This window comes from Chiloscyllium plagiosum, unplaced genomic scaffold (assembly GCF_037043375.1).
Source record: "Chiloscyllium plagiosum isolate Xiang-an unplaced genomic scaffold, Cpla_swu_hap1 HiC_scaffold_29, whole genome shotgun sequence".
Taxonomy (NCBI): domain Eukaryota; kingdom Metazoa; phylum Chordata; class Chondrichthyes; order Orectolobiformes; family Hemiscylliidae; genus Chiloscyllium; species Chiloscyllium plagiosum.
In genome coordinates, this window is record NW_028270167.1 from 21776583 (window position 1) to 21794719 (window position 18137).

At 41.0% G+C, this 18137-nt stretch overlaps 1 protein-coding gene across 2 annotated transcripts in view; it reads left to right on the top strand.

Moving 5' to 3' along the window:
- The window catches only part of ncapd3 (non-SMC condensin II complex, subunit D3), an 82527-nt gene that overhangs the window by 24710 nt on the left and 39680 nt on the right, over window positions 1-18137 (top strand). For both annotated transcript variants that reach the window (XM_043676756.2, XM_043676759.2), the window contains 6 exons: window positions 2130-2202; window positions 8987-9112; window positions 9627-9879; window positions 10840-10920; window positions 15537-15611; window positions 16685-16758. In XM_043676756.2, coding sequence (XP_043532691.2) covers window positions 2130-2202; window positions 8987-9112; window positions 9627-9879; window positions 10840-10920; window positions 15537-15611; window positions 16685-16758 — 682 coding nt within the window. The remainder of the gene's footprint in view (window positions 1-2129; window positions 2203-8986; window positions 9113-9626; window positions 9880-10839; window positions 10921-15536; window positions 15612-16684; window positions 16759-18137) is intronic.

Here is an 18137-nt window from a genome sequence, read left to right on the forward strand (position 1 = left end):
GTGGTTAGAGGGCCGGGGCTCAAGGGCGGAGGAGCGGGAAGTGGAAGAGATGTGGTGGAGGGCATCGTCGACCACGTCTGGGGGGAAATTGCAGTCCTTGAAGAAGGAGGCTATCTGGGTTGTACAGTTTTGGAACTGGTCCTCCTGGGAGCAGATGCGGCGGAGATGAAGGAATTGGGAATATGGGATGGCGTTTTTACAGGGGGCAGGGTGGGAGGAGGTATAGTCGAGGTAGCTGTAGGAGTCGGTCGGTTTATAGTAAATGTCCGTGTTGATTCGGTCGCCCGAGATAGAAATGGAAAGGTCTGGGAAGGGGAGGGAGGAGTCTGAGACGGTCCAGGTGAATTTGAGGTCGGGGTAGAAGGTGTTGGTAAAGTGGATGAACTGTTCAACCTCCTCCTGGGAGCACGAGGCAGTGCCGATACAGTCATCGATGTAGCGGAGGAAAAGGTGGGGGGTGCTGCCAGTGTAGCTGCGGAAGATGGATTGTTCCACATATCCTACGAAGAGGCAGGCATAGCTGGGGCCCATGCGGGTGCCCATGGCTGCTACTCTGGTTTGGAGGAAGTGGGAGGATTGGAAAGAGAAGTTGTTCAGGGTGAGGACCAGTTCAGTCAGTCGAAGGAGGGTGTCAGTGGAAGGGTACTGGTTGGTACGGCATGAAAGGAAGAAGCGGAGGGCTTTGAGTCCTTCGTGTTGGGGGGTGGAGGAGTACAGGGACTGGATGTCCATGGTGAAGATAAGGCGTTGGGGACCGGGGAAGCGAAAATCGTGGAGGAGGTGGAGGGCATGGGTGGTGTCCCGAATGTAGGTGGGGGGTTCTTGGACTAAGAGGGACAGAACCGTGTCGAGGTATGCAGAGATGAGTTCGGTGGGGCAGGAGCAGGCTGAGACAATGGGTTGGCCGGGGCAGTCAGGTTTGTGGATTTTGGGCAGGAGGTAGAAACGGGCGGTGCGGGTTTGTAGAACTATGAGGTTGGAGGCGGTGGATGGGAGATCCCCTGAGGTGATGAGGTTATGGATGATCTGGGAGATGATGGTTTGGTGGTGGGAGGTGGGGTCATGGTCAAGGGGGCAGTAGGAGGAGGTGTCCGCGAGCTGGCGTTTAGCCTCAGCGGTGTAAAGGTCGGAGCGCCAAACTACTACTGCGCCTCCCTTGTCTGCTGGTTTGATAGTGAGGTTGGGGTTGGAACGGAGGGAGTGGAGGGCTGCACGTTCCGAGGGTGAGGTCCTTGGACTCCTCCATCGCCAGACCATAGCAACACGACGGTTGGAAGAAGAGCGCCTCATCTTCCGCCTAGGAACCCTCCAACCACAAGGGATGAACTCATTTCCCCTCCCCTCACCTTGTCTCAGTCAAATCCCTCGAACTCAGCACCGCCTTCCTAACCTGCAATCTTCTTCCTGACCTCTCCGCCCCCACCCCACTCCGGCCTTTCACCCTCACTTTGACCTCCTTCCACCTATCGCATTTCCAACACCCCTACCCCAAGTCCCTCCTCCCTAACCTTTATCTTAGCCTGCTGGACACACTTTCCTCATTCCTGAAGAAGGTCTTATGCCCGAAACGTCGATTCTCCTGTTCCTTGGATATTGCCTGACCTGCTGTGCTTTTCTAGCAACACATTTTCAGCTCTGATCTCCAGCATCTGCAGTCCTCACTTTCTCCACCATAACTTTTATAATACAGCTTTCCCTGACTGGATATGGACATTAAAAAAAAATCCAAGGTTCCATGTAGTTTCTTTTCTATATGCCTAGTAGCAACATAATGTAACTATGATGTTGTTGTTGAATAATCACAGAAATAAACTCCATTGATTCTAGTTTGAATCTAAGAAATAATCAGTTCTTGAAAAGTTTGGAAACCAATGGCAAGTGTGGTTTGTTGCTCCTAAATGAACTAAATTCTCCCAAATATTGTTTTAATTATGTTGGTAAGCCCCAAATATTTTGATGATTATTGTTGAACGATTCATATTTTTGTGTGCTAACTTGAACAATTTTGTCTTGCTAATTTTCTAATAAAGGGAGTATTTGTATGAAGTAGTTACATAGCAATAGAAGTTATTAATTTTAAACCATCTTGCAATAGAAAGTGTTATGAGTTTGAAACATTTTATTTATAGTTATATTGTGGATCAAGTGGAAGAGACTGCATTACCTGTACTTCAAGTTTTGCTGCAGCACATCTGCATTAAGGTTTGAAAATCTTTTTGTGAATGCAATGCTACAGTTGCTTATCTTTTAGATATTGAAATTGCAAGCAACTAAAACCTTGAAAGATTAATTGGCATATTCTGTGCAATTTCTGATTAAATGTGTCAGATTATAGCAGGCGATCACTGACTCCTTGCACCTTTATTGTTGCTCTAAATGTGTGCAACATCCTAAATCTCTCGCTGCAAAGTTTTACCCTATTTCCTTCTTAATCTTACTTCCACTAACATTTTTCTTATTTCCAATAGAGCTTCCAAATTTGAATTGGAAAAAATCTAATTTTACTTTGGACATTTTTAATGGAAATATTTTATTTGATACTTTTTTGATTTGCATCAACCAGTGGAAGTTGTTTTTCCTTTTATTTTTGACATTTTGAGACCTCCTTTCAATCTTTTTAATTTTTTTTGGTCTAGTTCATTCTATCTACTGCATCACGCTCCTGAAAACATTGTGGTGAATGCGTTCTGCACCCTTTTTGTGGCTGTCAAAGGCTTCCTAAAGCCAGGTACCCAAAATAACAGAGTGCAGCCTAAGTAATGATTAATGTAGGTTTAACGTTGTCTCAAGCTTTGCCAATTTTTTTTTTGCTTCTTATTCTGCTGTAACCCACTTCGAACATCACCATCGGTAAAGTTTGAAAATTAAAATAAAAGCAAATTTTTAATTGAAATGGCTGAGTCATATGTGGAAGTTCAATGTGGTTTTCAATGCATATTGTGCTAATTAAAATAATGTCCAATGTGCTAACGCTGAAATCAAGTTTGAAGAATGAATTTGGTTGTGTTCTTTTAACTGTTCTTTATATCTGCAAATATTGTCCTACATATTGTCAGTTTAAAATTAGCTTTGAATTTTATAACTTGTATCTATAATATCTGTATCCAAAAGTTCCTTCAAAGGAACGCTGTCGGTCACAATTTTTCAAAGTTATAAAGCAACATTAAGACAAATGGAGTGGCGGAGACATTACAAAGATAGCGAGGAATGCTAGGGCATGATGGAATTTAATAAGTATTGCCCTGATTTTTAAATTTAACAGGAGTCATGTAAGTCAATGAGCATAGGATAAATGGAGCATACAAGGTATGGCATAAGCAATACATTTATGGGTGACCTCATTTTGCGAAGAGTGAAATGTTGGAGGCAAGTGAGAAGTGGTCTGGATCTTGTTTGAATAACAGCAGGTATACTGACTGCAAAATCTAAGCTATTCAAGTCCAGTGATATCAAAGGCCTTTTGTATTGAAGTGGATTGTTACAGAACTGGAACTGGGCAGCGTTCATAATGATAAGTAGTCCAGAGTTCATTTTGTGGTCAAGTACAATACCAAGATTTTGAACGGTCTTGTTCAACTTCAAATAATTGCCAGGGAGTGGAATAGATTCTATGCCTAGGAATGCAGTTTATGATCTAGACCAGAGCAATTGCTTCCAATATTTAGTCTAGTAATGAACGATAATTTAGAAACTAGAGTGCTTGGAAGAGGTGATGTTAAGTCAGATATGGGTGGTATCTACACAGAATTTTTTTTTCGTATCACTTTGCTCAAGTTCCTCAGTTGAAGCGATCATAACTTGGAGGGCGTAAGAATTCACATATGAGCAGAAAAGGAAGCTGTTGCAGGTTATTCTGGCTGCACCTTGACAAATAAGAAGGGAATCTGGTGATTGCAGTGCCATCTAGCTGAATTGTGCTCAATAGCCATTGGTGTTTTCAATTTTACCAAAGGCTACAAATCAGCTGAGAGACCGATTTTAGATAGGCTGCCATTATGAATTGTTTTGGGATTGTGCTTGGGATGGAAACTTCTGTTATGTGAACAATTGACAATTGTTTCTGATCTAAAAATCTTTGTTTTGAAAGTAAGATCTTACATCTATACGTATTGCCTTTTGTGTTCATGACAGTCCCCAGCACTTTACTACCAATGAGTTATTTTTGACATACTGTCATTTATATGGGTAATATGACAACTAATTTACACATAATAAAATCCCACTGACTGCAAAGGGCAAATGTGAAATTTAATTTTCACTTTGGAAGATGACTCCCTCCAGTAGTGTGACCATCCATCAACACCTAAACCATGTGCACAAGCTCATGTTGGATCTTGTCCTCATAACTTGTTACCAACTAAGCAAAACTCTGATTCATTTCCCCAGAACTGTTTGGCATGTTAGCTTGTCTTGGCTAACTGTGATTCTTGAGAAATGCATTTCACTTCCTATGACATCAGTTAGTTAGAAATAACTAAATACCTACTGAAAACTGGAATATCTGAGCACATGCATATTATTCAGTAAAGATCCATGTGGTGATTTGCTTGGAACTTCTGCCCAAATTTCAACATGAGCCCTGGTCTTGGGAACATTCTACCAAATTTAGTCGTGGACCAGGACAAATTCCAAGAAAATCCTCTTCATAGAATCCCTACAGTGTGAAAACAGGCCATTTTGCACAATAAGTCCACACCGACCCTCCGAAGAGTATTCCACCTAGATCCATTCCCCTTCCCTATTATTATATATTTCCCTTGACTACTGCGGGGCAAAAACAATGACTGCAGATGCTGGAAACCAGATTCTGGATTAGTGGTGCTGGAAGAGCACAGCAGTTCAGGCAGCATCCGAGGAGTAGTAAAATCGACGTTTCGGGCAAAAGCCCTTTATCAGGGCTGCCTGAACTGCTGTGCTCTTCCAGCACCACTAATCCAGACACTTGACTACTGCACCTAATCTATACATCCCTGAACACTATGGGCAATTTAGCATTGCCAATTCACCTGGCTTGCACTTCTTTGGACTGTGGACATTTACAATTTTAGGACTATTTTTTAAGACTTCGGCAATGAGATTTAAAACAAAAATCAGGGCAGTGGATGTAGGTTTGAGGACATAATTTCCTGTGGCATTCCAACCGGAACTCTATCCACAAATACATTGACTTGGATCCATTTACCACTCCCTAAGAAAAGGAACAGGAAGTGACATCACCAACCCATGGAAACCTAAAAGCACATAAATAAAAAGCGGGCCATACCACTAGTGCTTAATCCGGAGGCTCACTGATGATGACCTAATATGGTGATGAAACGTCTGAAACCAAACCTTCCAGCTCAGCGAGCAAGCTGGCATCCAGAACCTCAGCCTGAGCTACAAATCTTCTTAAAACTCACTAATATTAGGGCAGTGGCAGAGAAGCAATAGGTGTTCTTGAATGTACTCGAACTATCTTTTAAACTAGTGTGGGATAATGTGATAGTGGTCTTCAAGATTAGAAAGAGCTTGTCCTTTTAAAAGATATTTTTATTTGCAGACATGATGAGAATAAGTGGCCAAAAATATAGGCCATCACCAATAAATCCAGTTTGGAATTCTGGAGAAATTTCTTATTTTGAGAATTGGTTAAAGTCACTGAAGAAATTTCTATGCCTGGAAAATGTGGAGCTTATTATTGCTTAGGATAGTTGAAGCTTTGTGTGGAGTACAAATGCAATCTTGTAATCTGTTCCATAAATACTATGGAAACTGCTATTGAAATAAATAAGGATCATAAGGATCTGTACCGGGTCCTTATCCAATCGGTAATGGCTCTGATCACACAATAAAGAACCATGTGTCCAAGTTTGCGAGTGACCTAAACTATTGTGTATAGATATGTAAAATTGCAATGGTTATTTGTAATTGATTAAGTGATTGAGTGAAGCTAGCAGATTTCCGTTTGAGCAAGTGTGAAGCTTTAAGATCCAAAAATGATAGTTCAGAATTTTGTTTATTTAAAATTCAAAAAGCCCAAAGACTAGAAATCAAAATATTTGACAATATTTGTGAGAAGATTTGTGGCTCGAGTGCTCGTTGTTATGGTTTTGTTCGCCGAGCTGGGAATTTGTGTTGCAGATGTTTCGTCCCCTGTCTAGGTGACATCCTCAGTGCTTGGGAGCCTCCTGCGAAGCGCTTCTGTGATGTTCCCTCTGGCATTTGTAGTGGTTTGAATCTGCCGCTTCTGGTTGTCAGTTCCACCTGTCCGTTGCAGTGGTTGGTATATTGGGTCCAGGTCGATGTCCCAGTCTAACTCATGTTGCTTGTCATCTACATGTGTGGCTACTAAGGATAGCTGGTCGCGTCGTTTCGTGGCTAGTTGGGGTTCATGGATGCGGATCGTTAGCTGTCTTCCTGTTTGTCCTATGTAGTGTTTTGTGCAGTCCTTGCATGGGATTTTGTACACTACATTGTTTTGCTCATGCTGGGTATCGGGTCCTTCGTTCTGGTGAGTTGTTGTCTGAGTGTGGCTGTTGGTTTGTGTGCTGTCATGAGTCCTAGGGGTCGCAGTAGTTTGGCTGTCAGTTTGGAAATGCTCTTGATGTATGGTAGCATGGCTAGTCCTTTGGGTTGTGGCATGTCCTCATTCCATTGTCTTTTCCTTAGGCATCTGTTGATGAAATTGCGCGGGTATCCGTTTTTGGCGAATACATTGTATAGGTGTACTTCTTCTTCTTTTTGCAGTTCTGGTGTACTGCAGTGTGTTGTGGCCCTTTTGAATAGTGTCTTGATGCAACTTCTTTTGTGTGTGTTGGGGTGGTTGCTTTCATAGTTCACGACCAGCTATCCTTAGTAACCACACACGCAGATGACAAGCAACATGAATTCGACTGGGACAACACTACTACTATAGGACAAGCTAAACAGAGAACAGCCAGGGAATTCCTAGAGACATGGCACTCATCCACAGATTCAATCAATAAGCACATCGACCTGGACCCAATATACCGACCACTGCAATGGACAGCTGGAACTGACAACCGGAAGCGGCAGTTTCAAACCACTGTAAATGCCGGAGGAAACATCACAGAAGCGCTTCACAGGAGGCTCCCAAGCACTGAGAATGTCACCTAGACAGGGGACGAAACGTCTGCAACACATTTGACAATGTCCACTTATACAAATAATTAAATATGAAAAGTAATTGGAAGTCAAATGAAAAACTAGAACAGTGGGTCAGCAGTTAGCACCAGGGATCCAGGTTTGATTCCAGCCTACAGCAACTGTGTGTGGAGTTTACACATTCTCCCCATGCCTGCTTGGGTTCTTCCGGGTGCCTGCGTTTCCTCCAATAATCCAAAGATGTACAGGTTAGGTAGATTGGCTATGGTAAGTTGCCCATTGTGTCTAGGGATGTGCAGGCTAGGTGGACAAGCCATAGTGTTGCAGGAATATGGTAAGAGTGTGGGTCTGGGTGGAATGCTGTTCAGAGGGCCATTGTGGACTCAATGGGCCGAGTGGACTACTTCCATACTGTAGGGATTCTATGATTCTCACTATAAAATATACAATATGTGGAAGCAAAGGGTTCCCTGGTTAGGCCATATCTGGAGTATTTTGTACTTTTCTCGGCATTACATTATTGACCTTTGGAAGAGGGCAGTATGGATTCATCAGATGTTTTATTAAGGGAGATTACATAAACAAAAACTTGGTGTTCCCTGGAATGTTGAAGGTGACAGGGGATTTCATTTGAGGATTTTGGGATTTTTAAACTTTATTTGTAGGTTAGGTAAGTGGTATAATCCCAGTTCAAGTTATTACCAGACAACGGGAAAGTGAGGATTGCAGATGCTGGAGATCAGAGAAGAGAGTGGGGTGCTGGAAAAGCACAGCAGGTTAGGCAGTTTCAGAATTCTGTTTTTCTAGCACCCCACTCACGACTTATGACCAGACAAGTCTGATACCATACAGGAAGCTGGCTTGATAGGTAATGTTATGATTTTAGTGTAGTGATCTCTTACTGAAACATAAGCATACAATACTGTTGATTTTGTTCTATCAATAAAACAATTTATTATTAGCAAACAAAGAAGGTAAAATAAAATAAATCAAACTATCTACCTATAATAGAAATTCACGTGGTTGAAGTATGATCCCATTAGTCTAAAAACATACTTCTTTTCAATGTATAAAAGGCAAGACAGCTTTTGTATAGTCCCCAAAGCGCCACTTGTACAATACTTCTATCACCTCAGTAGGTTTAACTCACTTGTAATTTCAGTTTCATCAGGGTTTTATTCCAGCACTTCTGGTAGAGGTCTAACATTAATTCCTCGCTCTAAGGTAACCCAGTTTACTGTGTCCTTCACTTCTGATGGTACTGTTTTATACAGCCATTCCATTCTAAGGATTTCACAGGATTATTCCAAACTCAAAGTGAAGCTAAAAGAAACTGAGTGTTTCTCTTTAAACTCCAAGGAAAACTCTCCTGACCTTTCTAAACTGGAGCTTTTTTATCTTGTTCAGTCATAAAATTCTACCAATATGTACAGACCCATTAATTCTCAAACAGTGTTCAGAGAAATCACCATGGCTACAGAAATTATTAACTTCAGGCAAAAAGAAAACTCATAATTGCGAATTAAAAAAAACAGAAATCCTAGCTTTAAAATAAATGATATCGCTCTCTTTACATCACATAGAGAGGAACAATATCAGCTGATAAGGGAAGCTAGAACAAAACACACAACCAGGCTATTCAAGAGAGAAGTTAGAAAAGACTTAATGTAAAGAATGACAGAAATGTGGAATGCTTCCCCCAAGAAAACAACAGATGTTAGCTCAATTTAATAAAGTTTGCTTTCTATCCAAGGCATTAAAGAATATGGAATAAGTCAGGAATTAGCATGTATGGAGTTAGAATCAGTCATGATGTCAGTGCATTTTATAAATAACTTATGTTACTTCTTTTGTTGGCCTTTAATGCAGTTTTATGTTATAGGTGCCAGATAAAGTGGAATACCGTACACATGGTGCCCAGGCTCTAGTGAAATTGCTGATGAAACTTCCTTCTGTGGAGTTTGTTGCATTTTTACATTGGCTGAACAAATTCTCTCAAAACAGCAAGGTAAGAAAAAGTGAAAATAAAGTTTTGAATTCTAACGAAACCTTTGTCAGGTTACATCTGTGGAGAGCAAAAAGTAGTTTATCTCTTCAATTTCACAAACTTTAATCAGATGATGCTGTCCACATGGTGCCTGACTTCTGTATTTTCAGCATTTTTCCGATTTGTATTTAAAATAAGAAAAGTTGTGAGGAAGGTTTTTAACATCTTAACTTTGTTGATCCTCTGGGAAAAGGATTTCCCATCAGTTGTAAAACCAGCTTGACTTTTGGGTCTGATACTTTAATGGAATTAAAATCTCAATATCTTCTATAAAGAGATGGGTTGTTTGTTCCAACCTATAACTACTCAGGCCATGAAAATGATAAGCTACTTTAGTCCCGGTTTCTTCTTTGTACACCTTTTGCATCATGTTACTATAAACAGTATTTTCTCATCTTTTCACAAGATGCATACATATGCACCAGATATTCTGAAATGTGTTGCATTTTGTGCTGTTCCTCCTGACTTTCTTTAGGTAGCTTACAGAAACTTTGCCTTGGATGTGGTAATGGCATTAATGGAATTGCCTGAGAGGGAACCAGATGGCTCAATTCCTCCAGAACATCAGAAGTATCTATGTCACAAATACTGGATCCAGTTTGTAATCTTGGGTAGATGCTCCGATAAGGCTCCTTCAGTCCGAAGTAGAGCTCTCTGTTGTCTTGCACAATGCCTAGAGTTGAATACTTCAAAAGCTGTGATGTATGTTCAGGAGATATTGCTACAAAGTAAGTACCATTAAAATCATAAAGGACTTTTTTCTGGAAAGGTTTATTTAGCTTTTGGGTTGCTGCTGAGTATACTTATTCTTTGTTGGCATTCTTGTCTGTTTTGATTTGATCTGTTGTTTTTATATACCAGTTTGACTTTGTCAGTGTCTAAAGAAAAATAAAATACTTCAGTATCTTTTAAATGAAATTGCTCATGCTTGGGGCTTCCTAAAGATTACTGCAAAATAATAAACTAATCAACTGATCAGTTCAGGGAGGCAGTTATGTACTGTTAAAATCACTTCAAAGTAACTTTTGTAGTTGGAAGACAATCTGGATTTCATGGACAGTCAGGTGGAGAATTGAATACTCTTGGCAATTCTGTCAAGATGGAAAGTGAAGGTAATTAGATAGAATTATTTTTTTCACTAATAGCATCATGAGGATGAAGCTGCATGTTATGGTACGTGTTGGAGTGTTGGACATCTTGACTTCACTGACATTGATCTCATTCAATCCCTGCTGCTGCAGGAAAAGAGAGAAACTGAGCTATTGTGCTTATGGACTGACATTGTTGGAGGCCGAGAGCAAGTTGCCTTCTTGTTTAACCATTCAATTGTAACAGTTCCCTCTGATGCCACAACATATTATTTTTTTCAATGAACTTTTAAAAACTCAAGAAGCAGCGACTAATCACTGTAGAAAGCTAAAATATAGTTTCGTAGCGTCTAAGGTTAAAACTTTGCATCTGATAGGAGAAAAAAATCTGTCAATCAAATTGTCCCTCTTTAATTGTGTTTGGGATCTTGGGGCATGCCAAAATTGCTGATACCTTGCATTACCTGTTGTTTATTTCAGTGCCAGTTTTCATTTTATCACATTATGAATTGTGATTTAGTATTTATTACTTAGCCTTCTAAATGTTAATTTAGCAATAGACTTCAGATTGAAATCTTAATTTTTTTTTTGTTTTCCTAGCCACAAACATTCGACATAAGACCCCACAAGCACTAAAAAGCATTGAATTTGCAGACAACCAAGATTCAGCAGAATGTGATGGTGAGCATAATACTATTTGTGCAAAAGTTTGTTTTGATGACTGTAGGCCTCTTATGTTGACCAAAAAACATGAACTAAATTACTTGTCCCTTTGTGATAGGAATTTCTTCCTCCGTTCAAGTACAGCAAACTTTGTTTTAACCAGTACCTTATGAACTGGCGCTCACAATAAACAAGTGAAAATAATATATCTGAAATACAGAAAGTTTACTGTATTATCGTGATCTCTGCGATCAGAGTGATCAATTTGATGTGAGAATGTGAAAATGCTGCGAAATCTGAAATCTTACCACTTTTTTAATGCTAAGTTTTGGCTTCATTGATCTGTTGGCAACAATATTAATAAAAATGCAACTTTGCCTTAAACAAAATTTGTGATTTATGCTATAAATAAAGCACAAGTGTGTAAACCTCCTGCATTGCATTTCTATTTGTGTATGTTTTATATTGTACACTTCTGATCAACTGGGATATCTGATCAACCAGTACCCTCCTGGCCCCGGAGGTACCGGTTAATAACACATTTGCTGTATTGTGAGAAATGTTGGTAACCTGTTACTGAAGAGCCTGTCAGTCTGCTATAATTGAAACCCGCATGCAGGCTTCCTGTGTTTATCATTTGTCCTAATGTTAGGAATGGCTACTTGCTTGTTTTTCTGCTTTCTGTGAAGAGTATTGGGTTCCAATTGTGAAAATGCTGCGAAATCTGAAATCTTACCACTTTTTTAATGCTAAGTTTTGGCTTGCATTGATCTGTTGGCAACAATATTAATATTCTTTGTTTAGTTGGTGTAATCATAGTTGGTAAAAATATTCCCTAGGAATTATATTACTAGGGTAAAAGCAACATATTACAGAGGAGAAAGTGAGGTCTGCAGATGCTGGAGATCAGATGGAAATGTGTTGCTGGAAAAGCGCAGCAGGTCAGGCAGCATCTAGGGAACAGGAGAATCGACGTTTCGGGCATTAGCCCTTCAGGAATGAGGAAAGTTGGTCCAGCAGGCTAAGATAAAAGATAGGGAGGAGGGACTTGGGGGAGGGGCGTCAGAAATGTGATAGGTGGAAAGAGGTCAAGGTGAGGGTGATAGGTCAGACTGGGGTGGGGGCGGAGAGGTCGGGAAGAAGATTGCAGGTTAGGAAAGCGGTGCTGAATTTGATGGATTTGACTGAGACAGGTTGGGGGGAGGGGAAATGAGGAAACTGGTGAAATCCGAGTTCATCCCTTGTGGTTGGAGGGTTCCTAGCCGGAAGATGAGGCGTTCTTCCTCCAACCGTCGTTTCGCTGTGGTCTGACGATGGAGGAGTCCAAAGACCTGCATATCCTTGGTGGAGTGGGAGGGGGAATTGAAATGTTGAGCTGCAGGGTGGTTGGGTTGGTTGGTCCAGGTGTCCCAGAGGTGTTCCCTGAAACGCTCCGCAAGTAGGCGGCCCGTCTCCCCAATATAGAGGAGGCCACATCGGGTGCAAAGGAGGCAATTGATGATATGTGTGGAGGTACAGGTGAATCTGTGGCGGATATGGAAGTTTCCTTTGGGGCCTTGGAAGGAGGTGAGGGGGGAGGTGTGGGTGCAAGTCTTGCACCTCCTGCGGTTGCAGGGGAAGGTGCCGGGAGTGGAGGTTGGGTTGGTGGGGGTGTGGATCTGACGAGGGAGTCACGGAGGGAGTGGTCTTTACGGAATGCTGATAGGGGAGGGGAGGGAAATATATCCTTGGTGGTGGGGTCCGTTTGGAGGTGGCGGAAATGGCGGCGGATGATGCGCTGTACATGGAGGTTAGTGGGGTGGTAGGTGAGGACCAGTGGGGTTCTGTCCTGGTGGCGGTTGGAGGGGCGGGGTTCAAGGGCGGAGGATCGGGAAGTGGAAGAGATGCGGTGGAGGGCATCGTCGACCACGTCGGGGGGGAAATTGCGGTCCTTGAAGAAGGAGGCCATCTGGGATGTGCGTTTTTGGAACTGGTCCTCCTGGGAGCAGATGCGGCGGAGTCGAAGGAATTGGGAGAATGGGATGGCGTTTTTACAGGGGGCAGGATGGGAGGAGGTGTAGTCCAGGTAGCTGTGGGAGTCGGTTGGTTTGTAGTAGATGTCCGTGTTGATTCGGTCGCCTGAGATAGAAATAGAAAGGTCGAGGAAGGGGAGGGAGGAATCTGAGACTGTCCAGGTGAATTTGAGGTCGGGGTGGAAGGTGTTGGTGAAGTGGATGAACTGTTCAACCTCCTCGTGGGAGCACGAGGCGGCGCCGATACAGTCATCGATGTAGCGGAGGAAAAGGTGGGGGGTGGGGCCAGTGTAGTTGCGGAAGATGGATTGTTCCACATATCCTACGAAGAGGCAGGCATAGCTGGGGCCCATGCGGGTGCCCATGGCTACTCCTTTCGTTTGGAGGAAGTGGGAGGATTGGAAAGAGAAGTTGTTCAGGGTGAGGACCAGTTCAGTCAGTCGAAGGAGGGTGTCTGTGGAAGGGTACTGGTCGGTACGGCGGGAAAGAAAGAAGCGGAGGGCTTTGAGTCCTTCGTGATGGGGGATGGAGGTGTACAGGGACTGGATGTCCATGGTGAAAATAAGGCGTTGGGGACCGGGGAAGCGAAAATCATGGAGCAGGTGGAGGGCATGGGTGGTGTCCCGAACGTAGGTGGGGAGTTCTTGGACTTAGGGGGACAGGATGGTGTCAAGGTATGCGGAGATGAGTTCGGTGGGGCAGGAGCAGGCGGAGACAATGGGTCGGCCGGGGCAGTCAGGTTTGTGGATTTTGGGCAGGAGGTAGAAGCGGGAGGTGCGGGGTTGTGGGACTATGAGGTTGGAGGCGGTGGATGGGAGATCCCCCGAGGTGATGAGGTTATGGATGGTCTGGGAGATGATGGTTTGGTGGTGGGGGTGGGGTCATGGTCAAGGGGGCAGTAGGAGGAGGTATCTGCGAGCTGGCGTTTGGCCTTAGCGGTGTAGAGGTCGGTGCGCCAAACTACTACCGCGCCTCCCTTGTCTGCTGGTTTGATAGTGAGGTTGGGGTTGCAACGGAGTGAGTGGAGGGCTGCGCGTTCCGAGGGTGAGAGGTTGGAGTGGGTGAGAGGGGTGGGGGAATGGTTGGAGTGGGTGAGAGGGATGGGGGAGTGGTTGGAGTGGGTGAGAGGGGTGGGGGAGTGGTTGGAGTGGGTGAGAGGGGTGGGGGAGTGTGGTTACAGATGCTGGAGATCTGAAACAAAAGTTATGTGCTGGAAAAAACTCTGCAAATAGGGTCGCACCAACGTTTTGGACAGTGTTTTCATCATACCTCTAGCAATTGATTGGATTTACTTTGACGACTAGGTTAGTGCTTCATCTATTTAGATATTTAATTCCAGTGTCCAAATCCTTCGTGTAAGAGTCACTATTCTTTACCCACCCTTTTGTCAGCTATTTGTTGACATGAACTATTGAGGGGTGGGTTTGCTTACAGAAACCACTTACTAGACCATTCCAGTGTATTTTTAATTTTCACATCACATCATACATTTTTTGCAATAATTCTGGCATAAATCTCATTTGAATCGCTTTCCTGTCTGCATTTTCAGTCATCTTGCCCTCAACCAATATTTTCTGCTGAGATTCAAATGTTACATTGATGTTCCAATTTTTCTCAAATTTTGAATTCGAGTTCTGATCTGAATTATCTGCTTTCTTGTTATAACTTGTGTGCAGATTGTCTTGTTTCTCTATAACTCCTTATTGTAATCTTTTGTGGCTAATTGTACTTGCCTTTTATTGATTGTATAATCTTTTTAACTCACACCATTTTGATATGAAAATGTTCAGTTTTCTCTGTTAAGAAAAGCAAACTCCTCCACTTTTCAGGTTTGGACTGATGTAGAAGTTTTCTTTTTCTGTCTTAAATGACATCAATAATCGTGGTTTCAACCTTATTAGGGCAATACAAATCATTCTTCATTTCCAATCCTTTTTTTTCCACAGTGTATCTGGTTTCTTGTTACTGCACAGTCTTTAGGAGAGTTCCTTTTGTCTGCATACTGCAGAGGAATCTGCAATACATTGCACTGAAAACAGTGATGCTTGGCATTTTTAATTTAACCAATTAGAACCAACTGATTAATCTCTGCCATTTTTCTAACTTGAATTTATTTTTCAGCTTTTATGTTTAGTTGTTAGTCTTCTAGGAAGTATTGAATTTGAATGCGTCGGTCTACTCTTTCTAGCAATAAATTGCAATTGTGTTGAGTGTCTTAATCTGCTATGTGTTGCATGTACTTTCCTTTCTTCACTGATTTTGAAATCGAGAATCACTGCCAGCATTCTCCTTATTCCAAAACGCTAGAACTGAAGCTCTTTTCCCACTAAAGGCTGCATGATTTTGTAATAGCATGATTTTATTTATTTTCTGAAATGTCCAATTCCTGGATTACCTTTTTGTATTTCCTCTTTTAGCATTTTTATTTTTGGTGTTTTGCACTGAATTATTGGGTTTCCATTGTGGTTTAGTCATATTTAGAAATACAAAGTTGCTATCCTTTCACACTTGAAACTGCATTTTGCAATTGGTTACTTGAATGGCATTACAGTGAAATATAGATTATTAAAAATCACGGACTGGTGTATTCAATTTTTGTTTCAAACGTTTTGAAACTTCTAGTCACTGCTAACCAATGCAAGGACACTCTAAAAAGTGTTGAAGTCACAGACCCTGGGGATTCAACATTTACTAATGGTGAGCACAAAAAAAATCATATCTGTATGAAACGTGTCTTTGCTGTGGACCTGAGATTGAAATGTACAATGAGTCCAGTAAGTAATATGATTTTTATTACAAAGTAACAGTTGTGATACTGCAGAACTGCCTTTAATTCTGACCGGAAGCTGAAATGTCTTTGGTTGATTGTTTTTTTTTCTGTTAAAGTGGACTTTCATAACAAAATGCTTAAGATTCTTCTAGTGCTTTATTAGGAGGAGAAAATTGTAAATAAAATGCTAGAAGACAAGGGAGCACAAAAGATGTACAAATAAAAAGTTATAAGGCTTTGGAAGAAACTAAATATAGTTGAGTTTTTGAAAACAAGGTTAAGTTAGGGAGGGACTAAAGATTGAAAACCGAAAGAACTGCAGATGCTGTAAATCGAAAATAGAAGTTGCTGGAAAAGCCCAGCAGGTCTTGGAAGCATCTATGAAGAGAAATCAAAGTTAACATTTCAGGTCTGAGCTTTTCCAGCAACTTCTGCTTTTGTGAGGGACTAAAGGTACCTCGCTTTTTATAGGAATGTTTTGTAAAATTCTTTTTTTAAAAAGAAACGAAACAGGATCTTTTTAGATTACTGTTTTTGTGATTGAATTCAATGTTCCGTGAATTAAGATATCATAATTTTGAGGAATTTAGTTAGTGTTGATTCTGTCTATTAATTTTAACTTCTTTGCTTGTGCAGAAAGAATGGTCTCTAGGAAAGGAATCTGTTAGGTCAGCCATTACACTGTAATGTACATTAAATGTGCATATTATAAAGCAGAGACCATTGTTTAATATTTTAAAAGAAAATCTTGGATAATGCAGCAATTTTTGAGCAATTTCAACAAATTGTAAATATACCAGCCAAGTAATTTGCTTTTATTTCCAAATATTTTTCAAGTCCGTTAAAAATGCATTAAACTGTGAATACGTGCATTCGATCTGAAAATGTTTGTAAAGAACCCTTTTTTGTATCAGTGGTTTGAAGGCAATATGAGCATTAGACATTTTGAAATGCTTATAATTCATTAATGAAATATTAAGCCTGCATTTCTTTTGAACAGTGAAAGAAATTATGACCATGTTGAGGTTGAGAGCTGGTGATGAGAGAACCATTGTCAGAAAATCAGCCATTCAGGTATTATGCGTTTGATATCAGTGTACTGATTGATTAATTCTTTAGTTTGGCCATGTATTATAGCTAGATATGTCTGCTGATCTTTATGACAAGTGAAAACAGTCAATTGACTGTCAATTATTTCATTTACTCGCCCCCCCTTTCACAAATTATGGCTATGGAGGACAAGACAAAATAGTCTATTTTTACAAAATCTTAAATTTAGCAGGCCTCCCTGTGTTTGTGGTGGGAGCTGTGTTGAGTTTTCCAATGGTAGTCAGTTCACTTAATTTGAGCTTGTCCTATGCACTTGCATAATTTGACTGCTGAGCACAAAATCTGCAGCTCACTTAAAAAATTGCCATAAGATTTATTGTTGGAACTGTTGCTCTGGGCACGTTACAACAGTGATTACACTTCAAAAATACTTCATTGGTTATAAAGCGCTTGAAGTTGTTCACTGTTTGTGAAAAACTCAATTTAAATCTGTCTTTTTGGACCTGAATATGGGACACAGTACCTCATTTGTTGGTAGACCACAAAGTGTCAGGATTGTGTTTAACTGAAGAGGAGACTAAGTGATGTCAGGAAAATGTTGATTGATAGCTTGAATGGTTGTTAGCTAAAATACAATTCTTGAGACATAGGTGAACACTTTTGGCAGGTTAACTTAAGGCAATATTAGCCTAAAAGAGATTTTTCCTTTTTAATGAAATGGAGAATAGACTGCACACTTCATTTGTATGAATTTTTATAAGTGAAAGGATTAGTTGCTAAAATTGTAAAAAAAAAAAATTCAGTAATAGGATTACATTATTGAAAAGTAAAGAAGTAATGTTAAATATATACAAATAATTGTATAAACAATACAATAAAAATATGACCAATTTTAACATCTAGTATGAAAAGGGGCCCGGTCAGATCATATGGGCTCTCATGAAGTTTTGAGTCAAATGGTGCTTTACGATATAGGAGATGTCTCTGAAGTGGCAGCCAAGTGACCTTTCAGCTCTTAGCAAAGAAAGTGAATGGGGAATTAGTGTCAGTATGAAAATGTTCTGAGTATTTCTGCCTTATGGACAGATTGCAATTTTAACAGAAAAGTCAAAAATTCCCAGAGCATTTCCTAACAGTTTTAATTCTGTGCATTCTGCAATCACCTTCCCAGGTGGCAAAACCAGCTCACCAACCTTGCTTGGAAACGCTTGGATCCTTATCTCAGTGGGATTTGATATTCTGCTGACAGAAATGGCTGATGACTTCTTCTCAGCTGAAATTTTGCAATATGCCAAATTCAGATGGATCAAATGTTAGTTGTGGAATGTCAGTGAAAGAAAGCTCAATAATTTTAAAGGATAAAAATTTGAGAAAATGTTTCAAGTATAAGGGGTTTGATGTGG